The sequence below is a fragment of the Somniosus microcephalus genome, chromosome 15, assembly GCF_052327205.1.
Source record: "Somniosus microcephalus isolate GS21.2 chromosome 15, FLI_Smic_1.0, whole genome shotgun sequence".
NCBI classification, from domain to species: domain Eukaryota; kingdom Metazoa; phylum Chordata; class Chondrichthyes; order Squaliformes; family Somniosidae; genus Somniosus; species Somniosus microcephalus.
In genome coordinates this window covers 114,299,884-114,326,253 of record NC_141001.1, presented here as the reverse complement: position 1 = coordinate 114,326,253, position 26,370 = coordinate 114,299,884, and the positions used below count along the sequence as shown (strand labels likewise).

Below are 26,370 nucleotides of genomic sequence, written 5' to 3'. Positions count from 1 at the left end.
GTGCATCTATGCTGCAGTTACACCATGAATGTATTCTTTGTGTCACTGCAGGTGCACGACACAGTTAAAATACAGCCATCAAGGCCGCAGTCACTAAAAAACTCTGGTCCATATCGCCATTTGCTGTTGCCACTGCTGCTGCAACAGTGAACTGCTCTGCACCAAGCTGTCCTTTGTGAAGTTACAGGTCGTTACTGAAAATACTACACAACAGGGCAACAATTCACAGCCAGCATAATGTTTCATCTAGTCCGACATCAATCTTTACCGGGTAATAATGCTGAGGGTTAAATATCAAGCAAGCATTTTAAAATTTATTACTTATGAAAGCTCACACACTCTCGCCTAAGATCATGCGTGTTTGGACTTTGTGATCACAGTGTATCAGATTGTTTTGTTCTGTGTTTTAAACCCATATTTGTTACTGCGGGGTTTACCTCAGTCGATCATCACTGCTACTTAAGTATGGACGATTCATTGAATCTCTGAATCACTGAAAACAAGGATTCACTGAAACACTCGATGAATGAAAGATTCATTGAATCTCTGAATCTCTGAAAACAAGGATTCACTGAAACACGTTTTACTTACCTGGTTTGAGTATAAAAGTGATGGGGTAAGATTCAAGCTGTTCGCACACGCAGACTGCGCTGTAGTTTGTGGCCTTTCTAAATGGGCCCACTATGGTTGAGATTGAACTTCAATCAAAGGCCAAAGCAAAGATATGACACCAAGACTTGGAGCACTGAGTGACAGGAGCATGAGGTGCAAAAACAAAGCATATGTCAGAAGATGGATGGCCGGACATGTGTCGAGAGTTGTGTAAGGTTACAATCTCAGGCCACTGAGTCCATCACAAGCAATGAGGGCAGTTCATAACATTACCTAAACCCGACACAGCTGTGTCACAATGTTGAAATAAACTCCCTGCTCCTGAAACTGCACCACAAACAATGTATTTGTCTGCAATTCCACTTGGTGCTATTTTAGTGGATGAGTTAATCCAGCTGTTGTATTAAAAATAGCGACCGACATTCCATTGATATTCTACCTGTGGGTGGCATTGAGAGGGTAACGTTATGTGACACATTAAGCACAGTGGACTCAACTAAAGTTACCGTACTGAATCTTACCCGAGTGGCCAGATACAACAAGGAATTACTGTGCATGGTTTGTGGATTTAAAACTAAGATATTATTTAAAATAACTGTAACATAGTCCTCTGGCTCAAATCCAAGGAATAGCAACAGCTCAAAAGATTAAAATAGCCGTCTGTTTTTTTTTTAATTCATTGATGGGATGTGGGCGTCGCTGGCTAGGCCTGCATTTAATGCCCATCCCTAATTGCCCTTGAGAAGATGGTGGTGAGCCGCCTTCTTGAACCACTGCAGTCCATATGGTGTAGGTACACCCACAATGCTGTTAGGAAGGGAGTTCCAGGATTTTGGCCCAGCGACAGTGAAGGAACGGCGATACAGGTCCAAGTCAGGATGGTGTGTGGCTTGGAGGGGAACTTGTAGGTGGTGATGTTCCCATGCGTCTGCTGCCCTTGTCCTTCTAAGTGGTAGAGGTCGCGGGTTTGGAAGGTGCTGTTGAAGGAGCTTTGGCGAGTTGCTGCAGTGCATCTTGTAGATGGTACACACTGCAGCCACAGTGTGCCGGTGGTGGAGGGAGTGAATGTTGAAGGTGGTGGATGGAGTGCCAATCAAGCGGGCTGCTTTATCCTGAATGGTGTCGAGCTTCTTGAGTGTTGTTGGAGCTGCACTCATCCAGGCCAAGTGGAGAGTATTCCATCACACTCCTGACTTGTGCCTTGTAGATGGTGGAAAGGCTTTGGGGAGTCAGAGGTGAGACACTCGCCGCAGAATTCCCAGCCTCTGGCCTGCTCTTGTAGCCACAGTATTTATATGGCTGGTCCAGTTCAGTTTCTGATCAATGGTAACCCCCAGGATGTTGATAGTGGGGGATTCAGCGATGGTAATGCCATTGAATGTCAAGGGGAGATGGTTAGAGTCTCGCTTTTTGGAGATGGTCATTGCCTGCCACTTGTGTTGTGCGAATGTTACTTGCCACTTGTCAGCCCAAGTCTGAATGTTGTCCAGGTCTTGCTGCATATGGACACGGACTGCGTCAGTATCTGACGAGTCTCGAATGGTGCTGAACAGTGTGCAATCATCAGCGAACATCCCCACTTCTGACCTTATGATAGAGGGAAGGTCATTGATGAAACAGCTGAAGATGGTTGGGCCTAGGACACTGTCCTGAGGAACTCCTGCAGTGATGTCATGTGATTGAGATGAATGACCTCCAACAACCACAGCCAACTTCCTTTGTGCTAGATATGATTCCAACCAATGGAGAGTTTTCCCCTTGATTCCCATTGACTTCAGTTTTGCTAGGGCTCCTTGATGCCACACTCGATCAAATGCTGCCTTGATGTCAAGGGCAGTCACTCTCACGTCACCTCTTGAGTTCAGCTCTTTTGTCCATGTTTGGACCAAGGCTGTAATGAGGTCAGGGTCTGTTGATCAGTTGTTTGACAGCAGCAGGATCAAGCGCGAGCATGCCTCTTCCAAATCGTTAACAGGAACCCCACAAAATTCAACTACAGGAAACTTTGGTTTATCCGGAGGCTGTACGTCCGCAAACCTCGATCTAACGGCAGAAATCAGCAGCCGTTTTCTTCTAGCATTTTTTTTTAAACAGTCTCTGGAAAGCCTCTCTGAAGCTGTTGCTAAGCTACAGAGACGCTTCCAAGGTATGGGCTGACTGTTTACAAGCTGAGCAACAGTGTTTGTTGTCAGATACGGAGATGAAAACCTCCGTATCCTTCAACATTAGCGCTGGTCTGTCCGGAAGTTTTCATAGATCGGCATCACGCCGGTCCCGTCGGGGCCGGATATCGCGAAGTTTCCTGTATTCAGGTGAGAAAAACATTTGTTAAAAGATTAGTGTCAAAACCTTTCCCATCACCAAACTGAAGCCTCAACTGGGGCTGGCGGCCATTCAAGTTGATCACCTCAATTGCAACATCCACAACAACAACTTGCATTTATATAGCACCTTTAACGTAGCAAAATGCCCCAAGGCGCTTCACAGGAGCGTTTTCAATCACATTTTGACACTGCGCCACCTGAGATATTAGGGCAGGTGACCAAAAGCTTGGTCAAAGAGGCAGGTTTTAAGGAGCATCTTAAAGGAGGAGAGAGAGGCGGAGAGGTTTAGGGAGGGAATTCCAGAGCTTGGGGCCCAGGCAGCTGAAGGCACGGCAGTCAATGGAAATCAGGGATGGGAAGGAGGCCAGAATTGGAGGAGCGCAGAGATCGTGAAGGGTTGTGGGGCTGGAGGAGGTTACAGAGGTAAGGGAGGGGCGAGGCCATGGAGGGATTTGAAAACCAGGATGAGAATTTTAAATTTCTAATTTTCAAATCGCACTGCACGTTATTTGGTAGCAAAGGAGAAAGAAAGCTGGGCCACGATAACCAACCCGGGACAATCAACTCAGACACTGGGTTTAGGTCAGTGCCCCGCGTCAATACTTTATTGTAATGCTGCACTTCCAAAGACAAAAACAAAAGCTCTGCAGTTTCTATTTCCAATAACAGAACAACTGCAACGTAGAACTACCTTTACAGAGACAGGTGCATTGTACCCTCAAACTGTAGCCATGACAGGGCTGAAATCCCTCTGCTAAATTTATCCAAAAGCAAAATAGCTGGACTGCGGCTGTCTAAGTGGAGTTCCACTAAAATTAGCAAACACAGGAATTTCAGCCCCTGATTTTGTGTGCGACGCCGAAGTCCATATTTGGCTTCATGCGCTCACTGGTAGACCAGCTCCCAAAAAAAGCAAAGACTTGCATTTCTGCAGCACCTTTCACGACCAGCGGACGGCCCGAAGCACTTTACAGCCAATGAAGTACTTTATTTTGAAGTGTAGTCACTGTTGTAATGTGGGAAACGCAGCAGCCAATTTGCACACAGCAAGCTCCCACAAACAGCAATGTGATAATGGCCAGATAATCTGTTTTAGTGATGTTGGTTGAGGGGTAAGTATTGGCCGGGACACCGGGGAGAACTCCCCTGCTCTTCTTCAAAATAGTGCTGTGGGATCTTTTACATCCACTTCAGAGAGCAGACGAGGCCTCGGTTTAACGTCTCATCCGAAAGACGGCACCTCCAACAGTGCAGCGGACTCAGTACTGACCCTCCGACAGTGCAGCGCTCCCTCAGTACAGACCCTCCAACAGTGCGGCGCTCCCTCAGTACTGCCCCTTCGACAGTGCAGCGGACTCAGTACTGACCCTCCGACAGTGCAGCGCTCCCTCAGTACTGACCCTCCGACAGTGCAGCGCTCCCTCAGTACAGACCCTCCAACAGTGCGGCGCTCCCTCAGTACTGCCCCTCCGACAGTGCAGCGCTCCCTCAGTACTGACCCTCCGACAGTGCAGCGCTCCCTCAGTACTGACCCTCCGACAGTGCAGCGCTCCCTCAGTACTGACCCTCTGACAGTGCAGCACTCCCTCAGTACTGACCCTCCAACAGTGCAGCACTCCCTCAGTACTGACCCTCCGACAGTGCAGCGCTCCCTCAGTACAGACCCTCCGACAGTGCAGCGCTCCCTCAGTACTGACCCTCCGACAGTGCGGCGCTCCCTCAGCACTGACCCTCCGACAGTGCAGCGCTCCCTCAGTACTGACCCTCCGACAGTGCAGTGCTCCCTCAGTACTGACCCTCCGACAGTGCAGCGCTCCCTCAGTACTGCCCCTTCGACAGTGCAGCGCTCCCTCAGTACTGACCCTCCGACAGTGCAGCGCTCCCTCAGTACTGACCCTCCGACAGTGCAGCTCTCCCTCAGTACTGACCCTCCGACAGTGCAGCACTCCCTCAGTACTGGCACTGGAGTGTCAGCCTAGATTTTTCTCAAATATTTAGTCATATACACCAGGCGTACCCAAACATTTGGTCCTCAAAGGCCACTTTAAGTACAAGGTTGAAGTACATGTTCCACCAATTTGACTAAACCTCACATTGCTAGTACTAACACATTCCGGTGGTTGGATTGATGTGCAAATGAGGCAACACTACTGAGAACAGCCTGTTCCAAACCCCCACTGGCCCACAAACAGGACAAAGTCAGCAAACAAGGATTGGGTCAAGAACATAACAAATAAGAGCAGGAGTAGGCCATACAGCCCTTCACCAGTCAGTAAGGTCCTGGCTGATCTTCGACCTCAACTCCACTTTCCTGCCCGATCCCCATATCCCTGGATTCCCCTGGAGTCCAAAAATCTATCGATCTCAGCCTTGTATATACTCAACGACTCAGCATCCATTGACCTCTGGGGTAGAGAATTCCAAAGATTCACAACCCTCTGAGTGAAGAAATTCCTCCTCATCTCAGTCTTAAATGGCCGACCCCTTATCCTGAGACTATGTTCCAGACTCTCCAGCCAGGGGAAACCACCTCTCAGCATTTGCCCTGTCAAACTCCCTCAGAATCCTGTATGTTTCAATGAGATCACCTCATTGTTCCAAATCCCAGACAGTATAGGCTCAATCTACAGGGGTTAGATGGCTGGATTGAATTGAATGGGCTTTGGCAGCTGGATTCCGGAGCTGGAGTCCGTATCAGTTTGGAATATTAAAAATGAAGCCAATTAAGTGGCACGCGGGCATAATTGTTACTGAGATTGCAACTTTAAGGTTTTAAAAGTACTGCTTTCTCTTTCAATTCTTTCCTCAACGTGTCAGCCATGGTTCAGCGGCAGCACTTTCACCTTGGAGTCAGAGGGTCGCGGGTTCAAGCCCCACTCCAGTGACTTGAGCACAAAATCTAGGTTGACAATCCCAGTGCAGTACTGAGGGAGAGCTACGTTGTCGGGAGGTGCCGTCTTTCGGAGGAGACGTTAAACCGAGGCCCCGTCTGCCCTCGCAGGTGGATGTAAAAGATCCCACGGCCACTATTTCAAAGAGGAGAATGGGAGCTCGCCCCGGTGTTCTGGCCAACATTTATCTGTCAAACAATATCACTTTAAAAAAAATTATCTGGTCATTTATCTCATTGCTGTTTGTGGGAGCTTGCTGTGCGCAATTTGGCTGCCGCATTTCCCTACATTGCAAGTGACTTCACTTCAAAAGTACTTAATTGCCTGGAAAGGGCGTCCTGAGGTCGTAAAAGGCGCTATAGAAATGCAAGTCTTTTTTTTAAAAACATTGTCCCTACAGCCTGTAAGTTTTTTTTAATCAGTAACATGCCCAGCAGGGTTGCATAGTTAACAATTACTGTACTTTGCAGAAATCTGTACTGAATTAACCAGTCTTACACTGTGCCATCATGCACTTCATATTGATGGGATATTAAACAGGCGAGAGCTTATTTATTAATGTAATAAATTTACTCATTTAATTAGCAATTATTTATTAATACTTGAAGCATAAACAAATTGGCAAATTAGAACAGTATAATAATCGAGGATTTTGTGTTGACGCGGTTGCGGCTCAGGAGCAGCACTCGCGTCTGAGTCAGGCGGCTGTGGGATCAAGCACTACTACAGCGTTAAGCACATAGCTGATACTTTGGTGCGGTGCCGAGGGAGTGCTGCATTGGCACAGATGCCCTCTTTCAGATCAGGCATTAAACCAAGGCCCCAAGTGGCAGGATTGAAAGAGCAGTGGCGTATGCCTGGTGTCCTGGCGAACACTTACTCCTCAATCAGTGCCAACAAAAGCAAATGAACTGCTCTCAGTTGCCTATCGAGCAGCGACAGCATTGCTAAAGTCATGGGCTTGAGAAGCACTATGGGATGTCCTGAGGATGAGATAGGCACCATATTAATGCAGGTTCTTTTCTTTAAATGTAATGACTACATTTTATAAAGGGATATTACCCCTTTTCAGTGACTTTAGCAATTCCAAGAAATTACTTTAAACACACAAGTCTCTGATTGGACATATTCTACCTAGCTTTGCCTTCTCGTATGCCTTGCGGGATGCAGACAATGCCATAACCTTGCAAATGAGACCTCTTCAAGTACATTGTGATTGCCTTTTGAAAGTTCCTGCGGAATGTGACTCCACCACCCTTTCAGGTGGTGCGTTCCAGATCATAACAGCCAACTGTGTGAAAAAAATCATTTCCCCCTCTCGTTCTTTTGCCAATTACTTTAAATCTATGACCTCTGGCTACCAACCCACATATGCCAGAGGAAACCGTTTCTCCTACTTGCTCTATCAAAACCCCTCATCATTTTGAGCACCTCTATTAAATCTCCCCTTAACCTTCTCTGCTCTAATGAAAACAATCCCAGCTTCTCTAGTCTTTCCACAGAACTGGTATCATCCCTGTCAACCTCCTCTGCACCCTCTCCAAGGCCTTGACATCCTTCCCAAAGTGTACCCAGAATTGAACACAATACTCCAGCTGAGGCCTAACCAGTGATTTTATAAAGGTTTAGCATGACTTCCTTAGTTTTGTATTCAATGCCCCCATTTACAAAAGCCAATACGCTTTCTTAACCACCTTACCCTGCCACCTTCAAGGATTTGTGGAAATGTGCCCCCAGTTCCCTCTCCTCAAAATAGTACCATTTAGATTATACTGCCTCCCCATGCTGCTTCTCCCAAAGTGCATCAAAGATACAAGAAACAACAGAAGACCATGACATAGAACAAAGATAACCAGCGTTTCAAAACTTAACTTGACAAAGTTAAAGTATGAATCAGAATAATTTGAGTATGTAACTTGACAATTATGTACATCCCAACAGTAAAGTACCTTACTGTCTGTCTAGCTCAAATAATGTCATATTTCCAGACAAATTAGTTTATTAGCTGCATGTCACAAGCAATTCCCAATCAGGCAATCAATTATTGAAACGACTTGCTTTGAACTTGGGATCAAATGTCATTTACATCTCTCAGATTCAAAGCCAGGAATTGAAAATAAGATGAGCAAACCCATGCACTTTGATGGGGATCCATTTCATACTAATGTGTTTGACTCAGCACTTAAAATATGAAGACATTCTCTATTGATGACCAAATGAAACACAGCGTAGTCAGTCTCGTGGCTGTCACATCGGTGAAGTAAATAATACAGGTGCAAAGTTTTGGAGCGATAATCCAATGCCTCTCGGCACGGCAGTATGATAGTGAAGTTGCTGTCTTCTTCAAACCCTGCAGCATAGGCCTGGCTGTCCCGCAGCACAGAGAAAGCAGAGGAGCCACAATTCCTGGAATCATCTCTCAATGATGTCAACAATGTTCCCTTTAAGCTGCACGGCCGTGCGGCGCTCTGGAGCTCCCGCATGGCCGGCTCACCGGCTTTTAAATGGGGAAAAACCGCGCATGCCTGGTATTTTGAACGGGCCGCGCAGCCCCTTAAAAGGGCCACGCACCCACATAAAAAATTGATGGGAACATTGGATGTCAATGAAGCAAAATCGGGTGAAGACAGAAGGATAATCTGGGGGAACCGATCTGAAGAACAGAGGAGAAGATGCAATAGGGAGAATCGGAGCAGAGTCAGAAATTCCTATCGTTAAAAAAAAAATTACTCACCCCAACAGCCCTGGGTGAGAAGCTGCCTATCTGTTATGTGGGAGGCAAAGAGAAGGAAACGGATTAATAATGGAGTACACATTACAGTCATTGTTACAACAACTTGTATTTATATAGCGCTACACAGAGCGTCAAACAAAATGTGACACCGAGCCAGAGTCATAACCGAGTCATAGTCATAACGGCAGAGGAGGCCATTCGGCCCATCGAGTCCGTGCCGGCTCTCTGTAGAGCAATCCAGTCAGTCCCATTCCCCCGCTCTATCCCCGTAGCACTGCAGGTTTCTTTCCCTCAAGTGCCTATCCAGTCTCCCCTTGAAAACATTGAGTGTCTCCGCTTCCACCACTTCCGTCGGCAGCGAGTTCCAGGTCCTCACCACTCGCTGCATAAAAAAGTTTTTCCTCACATCCCTCCTGTATCTCTTGCCCAACACCTTAAATCTGTGTCCCCTAGTCCTTGTGCCATCAACTAGTGGGAACAGCCTTTCCCTGTCTAGCCTATCCAAACCCGTCATAATCTTGTACACCTCTATCAAATCACCCCTCAACCTCCTTTGCTCTAATGAAAACAAATTCAGCTTCTCCAACCTGTCCTTGTAGCTAAGATCCCCCAACCCCGGAACCATTCTGGTAAATCTCCTCTGCACCCTCTCAAGAGCTTTCACATCCTTCCTAAAGTGTGGTGACCAGAACTGGACGCAATACTCCAGTTGTGGCCTAACCAGCGCTTTATAAAGGTTCAGCACAACTTCTCTACTTTTGTACTCAATACCTCTATGAAACCCAAGATATGCTTTGTTAACTTTCAATATGTCCCGCCACCTTCAGGGACCTATGCACATTAACTCCCAGGTCCCTCTGTCACTGCACACTCTTTAAAACTGTGCCATTAAGTGTATATTGCCTCTCCCTGTTCCTTCTGCCAAAATGCATCACCTCACACTTCTCTGTATTAAATTCCATCTGCCACTTGTCTGCGCATTCTGCTAGCCCTTCTATGTCCTGCTGCAGTGGATTGGTATCATCCTCACTGTTTGCTACACCCCCAAGTTTGGTGTCATTGGCAAATTTAGAAATTTTACTCTGTATTCCAATATCCAGGTCAATATCAAAAAAAGCAGTGGCCCCAGCACTGACCCTTGGGGAACACCGCTGTCCACCATCCTCCAGTCTGAAAAACAGCCATTTACCACAACTCGCTGTTTTCTGTCCTTAAGCCAATTCCTTATCCAAGCTGCCACTGACTACCTATTCCGTGAGCCTCAATTTTGTTAACCAGCCTTCTATGTAGTACTTTGTCAAAGGCCTTCCTAAAATCCATGTAGATCACATCCATTGCATTCCCTTCATCGATCCTCCCTGCTGCTTCATCAAAAAATTCATGTTGATCATATTAGGACAGATGACCAAAAGCTTGATCAAAGAGGTAGGTTTTAAGGAGCGTCTTAAAGGAGGAAAGAGAGGTAGAGAGTTGGGAGAGAATACCAGAGCTTAGGGCCCAGGCAGCTGAAGGCACGGCCGTCAATGGTGTAGCGATAAAAGTCAGGCATGTGCAAGAGGCCAGAATTGGAGGAGCGCAGAGATCTCAGAGGGTTGTGGGGCTGAAGAAGATTACAGGGATGGTGGGGGCGAGGCCATGAAGGGATTTGAAAACAAGGATGAGAATTTTAAATTCGAAGCATTGCTGGACCGGGAGCCAATGTAGGTCAGCGAGCACAGGGGGTGATGGGTGAACGGGACTTGGTGCGAGTTAGGACACGGGCAGCCGAGTTTTCGATTAACTTAAGTTTATGTAGGGTAGAAGCTGGGAGGCCGGCCAGGAGAGCACTGGAATAGCCTGCCGGGGTCTACTTCCCCTCAAAGTCATCACCGTAAATCCTCACACTAGTCTGAATATGAAAATATAGTGACTGGAAAGCACTGGCCCTGCTTTGGCGCGAAGTCGACAGCCACACCTCGCCCACACTGCACTGTTTTTTCGTGCAAACCCAATTAAAGTAATCTCATTCTTAGTCACGTAACGTTTCGCTTTCATCAGGTGTCAGTCACTAATGTTGCTGCAGTCAGAGACAGGCGGGACTTCCAGGTATCGTGTTCGATGTTCCAAGAAACAAAAGCAGCATCACTTTTAACAGGGGAGTTTCACAGGAAGAGTTGTAAGGGGGGGAAGGGAGGGATAGAACGCAAGAGCGGTTGTAGTTACACCAATGTGGATCTTTTTATTCCAAAACCGTCCTCAGGATCTCTGTAAATCACACAACATATTCCAACCCTAAAAGTTCCCCAATTCAAGCACTGCAGGCTTAAAGTGATCTCACAGAACTCAGATTCCCTATAAATGCAAGCTTGTTCTTTCGTTCTTGGTACTACGGTGTTCTGATGTGCGGGTGCCATGCAGCCAGCAGGAAAACCAAAGTAAACCTGCCAGATATGCTCAGGACGGCCGCTGGGAATGCCTAGTTAAAAAAAAAAATCATCTGCCCAGGACCTGGCCTTAGTGAAAACAAGTAGGTTACTCTGGGATTGCCACTGACTGCACAATGTCAGAGGCGTTAGCACACTCGGGCACGTTGCTGGTTCTGTTACTGGACTAGTGATCCAGAGACCTGGACTAATGATCCGAAGACACGAGTCCAAATCCCATCACAGCAGCTGGGGAATTTAAATTCAGTTAATTAAATAAATCTGGAATAACTGTGCAGTTTTGGTCGCCTTATCTGAGGAAGGATGTTCTTGCCATGATGGGAGTGCAGCGAAGATTCACCAGACTGATACCTGGGATGGCAGGAATGACGTATGAGGAGAGATTGGGTCGATTGGGCTTGTATTCGCTGGAGTGAGAGGGGATCTCATTGAAACTTATAAAATTCTAACAGGACTAGACAGACTAGATGCAGGAAGGATGTTCCCGATGGTCGGGGAGTCCAGAACCAGGGGTCACAGTCTAAGGATAATGGGTAAGCTATTTAGGACTGAGATGAGGAGGAATTTCTTCACCCAGAGAGTGGTGAACCTGTGGAATTCTCTACCACAGAAGGCAGTTGAGGCCAATTCATTAAATATATTCAAGAAGGAGTTAGATATATTTCTTAAAACTAAAGGGATCAAGGGATATGGGGAGAAGGCAGGGACAGGGTACTGAATTTGGATGATCAGCCATGATCTCATTAAATGGCGGAGCAGGCTCGAGGGGCCGAATGGCCTACTCCTGCTCCGATCTTCTATGTTTCTATGTTTCTAAAAAAGCTAGTATCTGTAATGGTGACCATGAATCTACCGGATTGTCGCAAAAACCCAACTGGTTCACTAATGTCCTTTAGGGAAGAAAATCTGCCGTCCTTACCCGGTCTGGCCTATATGTGACTCCAGACCCACAGCAACGTGGTTGCCTCTTAACTACCCCTGAAATGGCCGAGCAGTTGTACCAAACTGCCACTGTGGGAGGACCTTCACCACACGGACTGCGGTGGTTCAAGGCGGTGGCTCACCACCACCTTCTCGTGGGCAATTAGCGATGGACTAGCAACGCTTACATCCCATGAACAAATTTTTTAAAAGCACTAAACCAACCCAATATAAAAGGAACCCAAGAGCAACCAAGAAACACATAATAATCTCCAACTTACACACACGGAACACACAGCAGCACTTGAGTAGGTTCTTTACAACAAGTGGCTGCCATCTTCGCCAACATAACAGTGACTGCACTTCAAAAGTAAACCATCGCTAGTGAAGGGCTCAAGGATGTCCTCAGACTGCGATAAGGAGCTTTATAAATGCAAAGTCTCAACCATTTGCCAGGTGCTAGCTTTTATCTCTGTCCCACCAGACGTCCTTCCTTCCCTCTCGAAGAGCACTTCGACGTCACAAAGTGCCGTCCCAGGTGGCCCAACCGCGAATTGTATTTTGCTGCAAATGTTTTATTGGGAAGTGGAGGGAATGAGAGGCATTCCATATTTTCCAAGAGTTATTCCATGAGTCAAGTTTAGTTGGGGGCGGGGGAAATGTGTTTAGATGAACGCACATGGCTCATAAATAAAGATCGGTGAATGATGGGGACCCCACCTGGCAGGACTTAAGAGTTGAAAGTAGAGTTGAATGAAATGAAATTTAAATGTTTGGCGCCAGTTACCTCAACTGGGAACTACTGCTGACTAACAACGGGTGATGTGACGTGCCTGGTCAGACAAGCAACCACAGGGGCTGTACTCAAAAGTCCAAACTGGAATGCAGCCCAGGGTAGGCAGGCTGAGAGATGCTCATTGCACAGTCCTAATGCTAAGAACTTGGTCCGCATTTGTCCTTATGCGGCTCGGTCTTTGTATCCATGTTAAGGCTTCTGCACTTTCTGTCGTGAACCTACATTCAAACAGGCCTCTGGATTTATCAGGCCGGCTGGTCATTGCTGTGCCAGAGGAGGAAAAAAAGGCAAGAAAAAGAAAGGACTTGCATTTCTGCAGCGCCCTTCACAACCTCAGAACGTCCCAAAGTGCTTTACAGCCAATGAAGTACTTTTGAAGTGTAGTCACTGTTGGAATGTAGGAGAAAGTATGGTATTTTGATTTTCACTAATCAATTTATATTGATGCACAGCATTGAGAAAAAATTGATTTTTGATTAAATAAAACACAAGTATTGTTTATGAAATATTGAATATTAATTTATCTGACTCATTTCGATCCGGGGCAGATTTCCCGATTGGTGATGTACCAATGCAAACTCTTAACCAGCTGGCACTAGGTTTTTCTGCAAGTGTTTTAAAAGACAAGGCATTAATCTTTGTGTGAGAATAGCATTTACAGGTTCCGTGATAATCACAGTTGCCACTAACCTGTACTTTTGAAGTGTAGTCAGTGTTGTAATGTAAAAAACAGGATAGCCAATTTGTGCACAGCAGGGTCAAAACAAACAGCAGAGAGATAAACAACCAGATCATCTATATTTAGTGCAACTAAGGTTCTGGGTTCGAGTCCCACTCCAGAGACTTGAGCACAGAAATCTAGGCTGACACTCCCAGTGCAGTGCTGAGGGAGCGCGGCACTGTCGGAGGTGCCATCGTTTGGATGAGATGTTAAACCGAGGCCCCGTCTGCTTTCTCAGGTGGACGTAAAAAGATCCCGTGGCACTACAGGAAACTCTCGTTTAAATGGCACCTAAATATCCGGAATTCTCTATTAACCGGCAAAATTCATACTCCGAAAATAACACCTCAATAACTGGAAATGTTGCCGAGTCCGAGTCTCCCGTGGTGGCCGAGTTAGTCAGTGGGGGTAGTTCTCCAAACTGCCGTTACTCGGCTTCTTGGCGCTGTCAGAAGTCGGAACACCTCAATAACAGGAGTCTGATTCTTTGTTTGTTAAAAATAACCTCGGTAGATAACCCTCTCAGTCATCCGGAATTTTTAATCAACTGGCAACACACCGGTCCCGTCGGTGCCGGATACCAAAGAGTTTCCTGTATTTGGAAGAGCAGGGGAGTTACCCCAGTGTCCTGGGGCCAATATTTATCCCTCAATCAATGTCACTGAAACAGATTATCTGGTCATTATCACATTGCTGTTTGTGGGAGCTTGCTCTGCGCAAAATGGCTGCCGCGTTTCCTACATTACAACAGTGACTACACTTCAAAAAGTACTTCATTGGCTGCAAAGCGCTTTGGGACGCCCTGAGGTCGTGACAGGTGCTGTAGAAATGCAAGTCTTTCTTTCTGTACTCACAAGAATGGGCCGCACTGCATTACTGGACAGACTAGATGCAGGAAGGATGTTCCCAAAGGTCGGGGAGTCCAGAACCAGGGGTCACAGTCTAAGGATAAGGGGTAAGCCATTTAGGACAGAAATGAGGAGGAATTTCTTCACCCAGAGAGTGGTGAACCTGTGGAATTCTCTACCACAGAAGGCAGTTGAGGCCAATTCATTAAATATATTCAAGAAGGAGTTGAATATATTTCTCAAGGCTAAAGGGATCAAGGGATATGGAGAGAAGGCAGGGACAGGGTACTGAATTTGGATGATCAGCCATGATCGCATTGAATGGCGGAGCAGGCTCGAGGGGCCGAATGGCCTGCTCCTGCTCCTATCTTCTATGTTTCTATGTTACTGAATGGAAACTCTGGCCAACACAGCGCACACACACACAAAGGACACGGCACCGAGAACAGCTTTGCGAAAGAAAATGGCTGGAGTTTTACCCTTTGGCCTACTTGAACTTTCGCCACTCCCCCCAGCCCCGAAACTTTACAATCCACTACTGAAGACATCAGAGTAGGAAATACTACGCGTTGTGTGTTTGGCGCAAGTTTTCCCATTTAAAAATTGCCATCAAATTACAAGTGTCTCCAAAATAAGATCAATGCGTCTGCACAACAAACAACCCTGTGATTCTTCAACTGCTCAGTGCTATCATGAGGAATGCGAGGTTGGTGTTTCTTGAAATCATTTCAAGTCATAACAGTCCTTGGTTGCTGGCCTCAACTGAACACTCCTCCTTCCCTCTCCAACTTCTTTCAGCCATAATTCAAAGTCTTAAATTTGGTCCATAATTAGAATTTTTTTTTAAAACACAGTAAACGGCGCATTAATCTTTCCACCAGTTATGATTCATTTTTGGTGACTGCAACACTTCAAAGCATCCAGCGACAGCCCATGAGCCAAGCTCCATCAATCCAGCCCATAAAACACAGGCAACTCAGAACAAAGATGTCAGCCGTGGCTCAGTGGGTAGCGCTGTCGCCTCCGAGTCAGAAGATTGAGAGTTCACGGTCCTACTCCAGAGACTTGAGCACAAAAATCTAGGCTGACACACCCGGCGCAGTGCTGAGGGAGTGCTGCACTGTCGGAGGGTGCCATCATTCAGATGAGATGTTAAACCGAGGCCCCGTCTGCCCTCTCAGGTGCACGTAAAAGATCCCACGGCACTAATTCGAAGAGCAGCAGGGAAGTTCTCCCCCCCACCCCCGGGGTCCTGGCCAATATTTACCCCATAACCAACATTGCTAAAAAGAGATTATCTGGTTATTTATCTCACTGCTTTTGAAGGCAGCTTGCTGTGCGCAAATTGGCTGCCTTATTTCCTACAACAGTGACTATACTTCAAAAATACTGCATTGGTTATAAAGCACTGCGGCACATCTTGACATCAAGAAAGAAAGACGACTTGCATTCATATAGCGCCTTTCATGACCTCAGAGCGTCCCAGAGCTCCTTACAGCCAATGAAGTGCTTCTGAAGTGGAGTCACTGTTCTAATATGGGAAACGTGGCGGCCAATTGTGCACAGCAAGCTCCCACAAACAGCAATGTGACAATGGCCAGATAATGGCCTAGAAATTCAGTCGCGTTTGCGCCCACTTATCGGCTATAGAGTGGTTTGCGCCGGAAGTTTTTTAGCGCCCGAAATTCAGTTGGTCCCTAACATCGGCGTTAGCCGGTAGCGCTGCGCCGGCACCGATGACGTCATCGGTGTGCGCAGCGCCCCGGTTCCAATGCTATTCCGTGCCGATGGCCAAATTCAGTTGCGGCCGCCTCGCCCGTAGCGGCCGCAAACAGCGTTTGAAAAACAGTGCCTTGCAGCTCCGAGAGGCTGGCGCATAAAGGTGGAGGGGCGGCCGGCCGCTTTCCCGGCGGCCGCCTGGCCGCACCTCCCTCCCCGGACTCCTGCACCAACCCCCCGCGGCATTGGTGTCTGACTCCCGCGAGCCCGGCACTTCTCCGTGGTGCCGGGCTCATTTGCCGGGGGAATCCAGCGGCGATCTCACGGCTGCAGGCAGCTCCTCCTTAAGAGAAGGAGGAGGCCTGCAGTACCCCAGCCTGCCGCACCGCATCGGGTGCCGCAGCGGCAGCTGGACACCTGAAACTGACTTTCATCGCCCCAAACGAGGCGGCCAAACCCTGCAATAGCGCCCGCCTCCGTCTTGGGGCGGCGCAACTGAATTTCAGGCGAGCGCTACGGGAATCCGGGCGAGCGCAAAATTTCGGGCACTAAAGGCCTGGCGCGGCGATACCGAATTTTTAGCCCAATCTGTTTTAGTGATGTTGATTGAGGGATAAACATTGGCCAGAACTCCCCCTGCTCTTCTTCAAAATAGTGCCAGTGGATAGTTTACGCCCACCTGAGAGAGCAGACGGGGACCTCGGTTTAATGTCTCATCCGAAAGACGGCACCTCCGACAGTGCAGCACTCCCTCAGTACTGCCCTGGAGTGTCAGCCTAGATTTTTGTGCTCGAGTCTCTGGAAAGAAAGGCAGTATATAAATGCACGTTTCTCTTTTTCTTTGCTTTCTATTTGTGCTTCTTTGCTGATTGTCTCGTTTGAATTGCATGGACCAGGGGGTTTGGAGAGGGCTGTCCTTCGTGCTGTCGCCTCACTGATGGACAAATCCTAATGCAGAACACCGAGACCTGTGAGGATCCACAGTTTTAGATAGGTGCAAGTAGATTTCAGCTTTACATGCGGTCCTCGTGGCACGCACTTCGACAGCCCACAAACACAAATGAATGTACGAGACCAGAAAACAGACCGGTGTGGCCCATCTGGGCATTCTCTGTGACTCAGAGCTATCTAATCCTACGGCACCGGTCACTCCCTCTATCAAATTTCTCTCCATATAACTCAGGCTTCAGTCTCTCCAGAGTGAAAAGTTAGCTGCAGATGCAGGAACGCAAACTCCAGCTCAGCAAATAACCGGGGCCGAGTTACTGCACAGCACTGAAACAAAAGCATGGCAACTTGCCAGGTTGTATCAGCCGTAGGTGTTTCTCCCTTCATCCCCAATCTTCCATTGTTTGACCGTCTACAACATCCCAGCACTGCCAGATGTACAGCCCGTGCATATAACAGACTCACCCATGTTTATAGAGAAACTGGAAATCAGGACGCAGAAGCGTGCTGCAACAACAGGCCTGGAAGAAGCGAGTCCTTTTAGAAAGCTCTACTCCTCGATAATTACACCTGGCTCATGGTTGCCTCTCGACAGGACAAGTTTCTACCCATATGAGGGGAGTGTCTGGTTTCCGGGGAGTCAGTATCCATGCAACAACCACAATTACATGCAACTGAACAGTCCAAATAGGCTCAATTTATCAAACGGTAGATTTACACAGCGCTTTTCACGGCCACCAGACGTCCCAAAGTGCTTTACAGCCAACGAAGTACTTTTTGAAGTGTAGTCACTGTTGCAATGTAGGAAGCGCAGAAGCCAATTTTGCGCACAGCAAGCTCCCACAAAACAGCAATGTGATAAATGACCAGATAATCTGATTTTTCAGTGATGTTGATTGAGGGATAAATATTGGCCAGGACACTGGGGATAACTCCCCTGCCTCGTCTTCAAAATAGCGCCTTGGGTTCTTTTACATCCACCTGAGAGGGCAGACGGGGACTCTGTTAACGTCTGATCCGAAAGACAGCACCTCCGACAGTGCAGCCCTCCCTCAGCACTGCACTGGGAGTGTCGGCCTGGATTCTGTGCTCAAGTCTCTGGAGTGGGGTTTGAACCTACAACCTTCTGACTCAGAGGTGAGGGTGCTGCTACCCACTGAGCCACGGCTGACACGTGCCATCTTTTGTAAGACGGCGGTTTGCCAAAACGGCATCAGAAATGCATTCCGGGTTCATCGAGGGGAAACTCCAGCATTCGTGGATCCGAAGTGCATTTGCTCAGCCTCACAGAACTCTTGAGCTTCACACAGTTGGACGTGATTCTTCCTTTGCTTTTCTGCTATCAATTACAATGTGTATCTTGTTTGTCCGGTTGGCAGGCAGGGCGGTATATTAGCAGGAAAGCCTGCATCAACAACGCTCCTAAACTAAAAGGTTACTTTTGTTTCATAACGAGGTTAAGATATTTTTGCATAACTATCCAGGTTCACACCATGCAGTAATTTGGCAAGTGCATAAGCTTGGGTGGCAAGTGGTATCTGCAGTGAAAGAGAAATAAAATGGAGGTATTTTTGACATTGGGTCAGGGAAGGTGTTTGGAGTCCAGCAGAGCGCAAAATGGTGCGGATTAAGGTGCATTTACACTACCAGATTAGTCTTGGCGTGGAGTGGCTGCTGCTTCGAACCGACACTCATCTTTCGTAGTGTATGGAGATGCCGGTGTTGGACTGGGGTGGACAAATGTAAGAAGTCACACAACACCAGGTTATAGTCCAACAGTTTTATTTGAAATCACAAGCTTTCGGAGCGCTGCTCCTTCGTCAGGTGAAGTGGAGAGATGCATAAAGACACAGTTTATATAGTCAGAAAATAATGCCAGGTAATCTTTCTAACTGCCATTTATCACACCTCGGCAGAGAGATAATCACAGTAATCAAAGGTGTGAATGGTGTCCAAACAGGTTAGTCAGGAAAACATTACATCAAAGAACAATGAGGTAGGGTCACAAGGGGTCAAATGTTGCAGATGCTGGGGTCTGTATGAAAAACAAAAAACAGACAAAAAAACATTTTTTTTGCTGGAAATCACAGCAGGTCCGACCTCCCAGTCGGGGAACACTTCAGCAGTCAAGGACATTCAGCCTCCGATCTTCGGGTAAGCATTCTCCAAGGCGGCCTTCGAGACACATGACAACGCAAAATCGTAGAGCAGAAACTGATAGCCAAGTTCCGCACTCATGAGGACGGCCTCAACCGGGATCTTGGGTTCATGTCACGCTACATGTAACCCCACCTGATGTAGGGTCATCCAGACTCGAGTCGTCGTTGGCTTGTTCTCTCTACACAGATGCGGCTGGACCTGCTGTGATTTCCAGCAAAAAAAATGTTTTTTTGTCTGTTTTTTGTTTTTCATACAGACCCCAGCATCTGCAACATTTGACCCCTTGTGACCCCACCTCATTGTTCTTTGATGTAATGTTTTCCTGACTAACCTGTTTGGACACCACTCACACCTTTTGATTGCTGTGATTATCTCTCTGCCGAGGTATAATAAATGGCAGTTAGAAAGATTACCTGTAATCATCTGGCATTATTCTCTGACTATATAAGCTGTGTCTTTATGCATTTCTCCACTTCACCTGACAAAGGAGCAGCGCTCCGAAAGCTTGTGATTTCAAATAAAACTGTTGGACTATAACCTGGTGTTGTGTGTCTTCTTACATTTCGTAGTGTAAATTGGGAGTTGGGGCCATACCTGCTTACATAAAATTTACAGCACAGATACAAGCCATTCGGTCCAAAGGATCCATGCCGGTGTTTATGCTCCACACGAGCCTCCTCCCACCCTACATCATCTCACTATCAGCATATCCTTCTATTCATTTCTCCCTCGTGTGTTTATCTAGCTTCCCCTTAAATGCATCTGTACTATTCGCTTCAACCACTCCCTGTGGTAGCGAGTTCCACATTCTCACCACTCTCTGGGTAAAGGAATTACTCCCGAATTCCTTAGTGACTATCGTATATTTATGATCCCGCGTGCTGGACTCCCCCGCAAGTGGAAACATCGTCTCTACATCTACCCTATCGAAACCCTTCATAATTTAGTTAATAAGTGAATTGCATTTTCCTGCAGCAGAGATATTCCGGAATGAAGGGGAGGAAAAGAAACCGCTATAACTACAGTTGTAGTGTTGATTCACCCTCATACCCATGAGGAGAGGGGCGAGATTAGCAAAGATTTCATTTTGATGCAGTCTGCACCAATATTCCCTGCAGGCTGCGCAGCGCTCCAGGGGCCCCGCGCAGTCGGCTTTTCAATGAGAAAAACCACGTATGCGCAGTATTTTGAATGGCCCACGCATTCCCTTAAAGGGGCCGCTAAGCGCCAAGCAAAATTACAGGGAACATTGGTTTGCACACAAGGCTAGGGCGAGGAGAGGGGGGGGTTGAAACAAAGACGTGTGAATAATTTCACCTACTACCTCCAGCGTACGAGAAGGGAACGCTGCCAGCCTGTGAGGAGGGCCCACACATCCCCAAGTGTAGATCCATTTCAGGATTTTCTCCACGGGCACCATCCCTTTTGTTCTCAATGCGCGCATACTTGGCGGATGTTTAGTCCCGATGCCCCAGCAGTGGCATATGTCCGCAGCAAGCAGGATGCTCACAGCAAGGAAACACAACTTGTTATGGTCGGTGCTCGCTTCCACCATCTGCTAATATGTTCTCCGTCTTCGGAGACTTCACCACACAACCTGGAGATGGTTAAATTAATAATGAAGAAAAAGGCTAGTGTGTGTGTGGGAGGGGGAGGGGATTAATATTACGGTCTGTTTCAACTAGAGGTGAGCCTGTCATGCGAACATTGCTCATGAACACTCAACTGACTGGTTTCGAATTTTAAACCCCCCCCACCACCCAAATAAATACTTACAACTATACAGCAAAACAGAATTTAATCTTCAAATGACCGTAGCTCTAGCACTGGGCAAAACCTTTGCAACGTTCTGAGTATATCTGGGGTTTGACTGGTCCCTGAGCGCTGCATATTGATTCTGTGATGATCTAATACAAAGTAATGAATACCTGGAAGTGACTGCAAAGCAGTAATCCAAACCCAAGGGTTCACGTGACATCAAAGCGCAAATGGCTGCTGACAGTCACTCTAATATTGGTCCCTGGCGCGCGTGCTGTCACTGTGCTCCACAATACAAGTGGATACTAAAGCTGACATCAGGGATAAATGATCACGGAGCCATGGACGTCTCCAGTTGGCATTCCTTTAACGCTGGCGGCAACCCATTTAGATTTTCGTTAAAATAAGACCAACTGGAAAATCCAGGCTCACTATTCCTCATTTATCAAACAAGAATTTGTAAGTATGGCCAGCAGATTTCCATGCCACATATGCAAAAATATTCAGTCCAATAATCCAACAGCACTAGCTCTGCCATCATTAAGACCATCCTTAAAATCCAACTCGTTGACCAAGTTGCTCTCCCCCTCACCCCCCGCCAATAAAGACTAACCATCTATTTCCATCTGATTACGCCTCCGTGAAGCGCCTCGAGACGGTTTCCTATGTTGAAGGCGCTATATAAATGCAGGTTGTTCTTGTTATTGTATCTAGTCATTGGGAATTTTGCTTCTGCCCCCTCCCCCCGCCACCCCAAGACTTTCTTCACCCCGTTCAGTTTTCCCATGAAGCCGAAGATGGGAATAGCCGATCAGAACAGAATAGTTGGCCAGTGCAGTCACAAACAAAATCCCACCCCACCTCAGAAATGTTCTCCATGTCGAGCTGCTTCAGATCCAGTTTGTAACGCAGAATTCTAATTTCTGAGCAGAGAGGCCACAGCTTCTCCAGCCTGCAGTGCATCTCCCAATTCAACCGGGAAGAGCAGTGCACCTCCCAAACCCACAACCTCTACCACCTGGAAGGACAAGGGCAGCAGGCACATTGGAACACCACCACCTCCAAGTTCCCCTCCAAGTTACACACCATCCTGACTTGGAAATATATCGGCCGTTCCTTCATCGTCGCTGGGTCAAAATCCTGGCACTCTCTCCCTAACAGCACTGTGGGAGCACCTTCACCACACGGACTGCAGCGGTTCAAGAAGGTGGCTCACCACCACCTTTAGCCTTGATCTTATTGAATGGCAGAGCAGACTCGAGGGGCAGTATGGCCTACTCCTGCTCCTATTTCTTGTGTTCTTATGTTCTCATGGGTAATTAGGGATGGGCAATAAATGCTGGCCTTGCCAGCGACGCCCACATCCCATGAATGAATAAAATAACTCCTGCAAACAAGGCTCCGGTCCGCTGCTTCACTATCCTGCATTCTTGCTGCAGACCAGGTCTTGAGATGCACAAACTCCTACACTCCCATTACTCTAGTCTGTTGAAGCTCTTCCAGCTCTTGGTGCCTCTCCCACCCGATCAATTTCAAGCCACTTTAAAATTCTTCCCCCCATATCCCTCGGAGGCCTCCCCCTGCCCTACTCTCGGGGTCTCTGCCTGGCTTATGGTCTCCCGACATGGACCTTTCACTCCTCTAACACTGGCCTCCCAAGCCCAACATTGGTGGCCACTCATTCAACTGTCCTCTTGATTTCACTGTGTGGTACCCTCCGTAATGCCACTTTCAATCCTGCTTTTGAAAACCTTCCCAAAAACCATCTCTTCCATCGTGCCTTTGCTTCCCTCAACCCCAAAATTCGATATTTTTTCCCTTTCTCCTGTGTTTGGCATCCACTATTCTGTTCTCCCAGTGTTAAGCATTTTGTGACATCTTCCTGCACAGAATAACCTCTGTGGCACTTTAGCTGTGTTACATTGGATTTTCCATAGAATTTTGCCTATAGAATTATAACAACTTGTATTTATATGGTTGGTAGTAAAATGTCCCAAGGCGCTTCACAGAACCGTTATCAAACAAAATTTGACACCAACCCACAGGAGGTATTTGGGCAGATAGGTAGATTTTAAGGAGTGTCTAAAAAGAGGAAAGAGAGGTAGAGAGGCGGAGAGGGTTTAGAGAGGGAATTGCAGAGGTTAGGGTCTGGGCAGCTGAAGGTACGGCCGCCAATGGTGCAGCGATAAAAATCGGGGATACGCAAGAAGACAAAATTGGAGGCGCGCAGATATCTCGCAAGACTATAGGCAATGTTCCCTTTAATTTGCGGTCTAAGTGCGCGGTCCCTTTAAATTTGCTGTGCGGCCACGCCAAGGGGGAAACATTGGTCGTAGGGCTGGAGGAAGTTACAGAGATGGGGGGGCGACCCATGGAGGGATTTGAAAACAAGGATGAGAATTTTGAAATCAAGGCGTTGCTTAACCGGGAGCCAATGTAGGTCAGCGAGCACAGGGGTGATGATGGGTGAAGGGGACTTGGTGCGAGTTAGGACACGGGCAGCAGCGTTTTGGATGAGCTTAAAGTTTATGGATTATTTCCTAAATTGGACTCTCTCCAGGATGTAGTGCAGAGAGGGGGGGGGAAAAAAAGCCCCACTGTTGTGTCTTATCCCTCACCACCCGCGGTGGAGAATTGCACCGAAAACACCGACAATCCAATCCAACCATTTTCAGCTTCCCCGCCGAGCAACAGTCACCGTGGTCATCCAGCAAACACCGCAATCATGTCTGCCTCATCACCACATTACAGCCAGTGCACTAACAAACACCAGCCGGCCACGCTGAACACTGCAGGAAAACAAGGGGCAACAACAACAGGCAAATAAGGACAGGTGAAGAGAAACAAACCACCTTAAAACTTGTTTTCGAAACTAGAAAAACCAAATAAGAAACGGGCCGGCCTCTCCCGCCGGGCTGTCACAAACTCAAATACCTCCAAATTCTCCTGGTCCACGTGCTTGATGTTTCGTCAACTCAGTCTCTGAACCTTGTCTCAGTGGCCGGCGTGTGAGGCCAGCTCTGCGGCTACAGCGAAGACTAGCACACATTTCTTTATGAGTGAAAGAGCGGCTTGGAGAGCCAAGGACGTTCCTGGTGGAATCAGCAATGTCGCGAGACACGAGCCGCACAGACCAAACACGTCGGCTCCCGCTTGTCGAGGACTTTCGGTGAGATCACAAACTACTTTTGTTTCTTAAGTCCAAAGTAAATACGGCCCTTCAAACTGATGCTTTCAGCACAGCTAGAAGATCAGTCAATCCTATAATCAGAACTAGGCTCGGAGACGCACACGGAGATCCGCAGCCACCTTCCCCATTACAGTTGGCAGCAAAAACACTGTCGGCATGCTATGAAATCACTTTGCATAGGAAACATGCTGGAATCTATAAATCAGGTACATTCCAATACCACAGTTAAAGCTCCACCGCCCCTCAGCAGAGTAAAACGGAATAATTTTATATTTCATATATCAAGGAAGGCTAAAAAGACACATAATTCTATACGTTGTACAAATGTGTCTCCAAAAGACAGAATTCTATAGCTTGTACAGAATGTCCCCAGGCAACAGGCCAGAACCAATACAATAGCAAAATACTGCGGATGCTGGAAATCCGAAATAACAACAGAAAACGCTGGGAACACTCAGCAGGCCAGGGCAACATCCGTGGAGAGAGAAACAAGAGTTAACGTTTCAGGTCGAAGACCTTTAGGCCTGGCCTGCTGAGTTTTTCCAGCGTTTTCTGTGGTTATTATGTTAGGCCAGGACCAATGTCTGGAGGAGGAAAGTGGTGGAAGAACTCAAAACTGCTTCTAGCCAGACTTGAACAGAACAGGAATGGCTTGCCAGAACTGGCCATATAGAGGTCTTCACTGAGATTGTGATGTTGTCTTGCTCCAAAGAGAATATCCTTCCAGCACCATTCATTGAGATTTCAGGTCTTGTGAACTGGGAGGAAATGTTTTTTTTTTTTTTAAATTTCCTACCTGCGCGTCAGCAGCATTTCAGTAGAAGTGACTGTGGGGTCTGACAGGACAAAGCCGCAAAGAGGGAATCGGATACGCTTGCAAACTTTTCTACACGAAAGCAGCCACGGTGGTTTACTGAAGTGACAAAAGCCTTTCAAAGTGAGGTTCCGATGGAAAAGCAGCAGGCACAGCAGCTTACAGGACAAGTCGGGGGGGGGGGGGGGCGCGCAGGCAGGAGGAGCGTGTTGCAGAGATCGGATGTCAGATCAGATTGAACATAGGCTAAAAGGGAAGGGCGTTCGCTTCCCCTCTCCCCCTTCGGCAGGGTTGGGCCTACTCCTTCACCTGTACAAACATTCGAGGGAATTACCGCAGGATTTTTGTTTCATGGGCTGGGGAGGAGATGCGGCGTCAGTGAAATTCATCCTCTTTCTAAGTCAGGAATGTACATCAAAGCTACTTTTAAAATCGTTGGGATTTTTTTCCTGGGATTCACCCTTCCGCTGCTGAAAAACCAAACATCTCACAGCAGAAGCTTCGAGAAGCACTTCAAGGAGTAAAACAAACAACTGCTCCCCTGCACTGGGACAGGTTCAATGGGTAGATTTTGCACTGGCCTCTGGAATCGATTCTCCAGTCTGCACACGCCCGTCAAGCAAAGCTCAGTGCCTGCAGCACAGCCTCGCAAAACCGGCCCTCAACTGCCTTGGAGTCAGAAGGTCGTGGGTTCAAGTCCCACTCCAGAGACTGGAGCACAAAAATCTAGGCCGACATTCTTGTGCCAGTGCTGAGGGAGTGCTGCACTGTCGGAGATGCCGTCTATCGGACGAGACGTTAAACCGAGGCCCCGTCTGCTCTCTCAGGTGGATGTAAAAGATCCCACGGCGCTATTTCGAAGAAGAGCAGGGGAGTTATCCCCAGTGTCCTGGGGTCAATATTTATCCCTGAACCAACACCACTAAAAAAACAAATGATCTGGTTCATTATCTCACTGCTGTTTGTGGGATCTTGCTCTGTGCAAATTGGCTGCCGTGTTTCCTACATAACAACGGTGACTACACTTCAAAAAGTACTTCATTGACTGTAAAGTGCTTTGGGACGTCCTGAAAGGCTCAATATAACTGCAAGTGCTTTCTTTCTTCAACTCACCAACATTTGGAAACACAAGGGAGTTTTCAATCGCTGGCACGAACAAGGACTACTTACATCGCAGGCGAATAATACCGCAATGCCGTCAGAGGGGACACAATGCAAGTGGAAGGAGTGTTGTCAACAGCTCCCCCAGTGACGGACTCCAACTCACCGTGGGCACAGCTATAGGACAGCAGGCAGTATATTAGTTTGTTACAAGATAACAATCTCTGCTCCTCTGAACTTGGGCTATGAGGACACTGGCAGAGCAGCATTTATTGCCCATCCCTACTTGCCCTGAGGCCAGTAAGTTCCAACCAAGTAGTCATGTGTAGGCCAGACCAAAGTAGGAGCAGCGAGTTCCCAACAACTCGCTTGGTCACAGTCTCTGGTGCCAGCTCACAAAGTGATCACAT

The 26,370-nt window shown here is 47.5% G+C and overlaps 1 protein-coding gene across 13 annotated transcripts in view; it reads right to left on the bottom strand.

The window, feature by feature from the left end:
• Positions 1–26,370, bottom strand: part of LOC147107164 (homeodomain-interacting protein kinase 3-like) — a 317,760-nt gene that overhangs the window by 255,199 nt on the left and 36,191 nt on the right. For 9 of the 13 annotated variants that reach the window (XM_086008315.1, XM_086008323.1, XM_086008316.1 and 6 more), the window contains one exon: positions 8,562–8,591. The exons of the other annotated variants lie outside the window; for them this stretch is intronic. In XM_086008315.1, the coding sequence (XP_085864441.1) occupies positions 8,562–8,591 (30 nt within the window). The remainder of the gene's footprint in view (positions 1–8,561; positions 8,592–26,370) is intronic. 13 annotated transcript variants of the gene reach the window in all.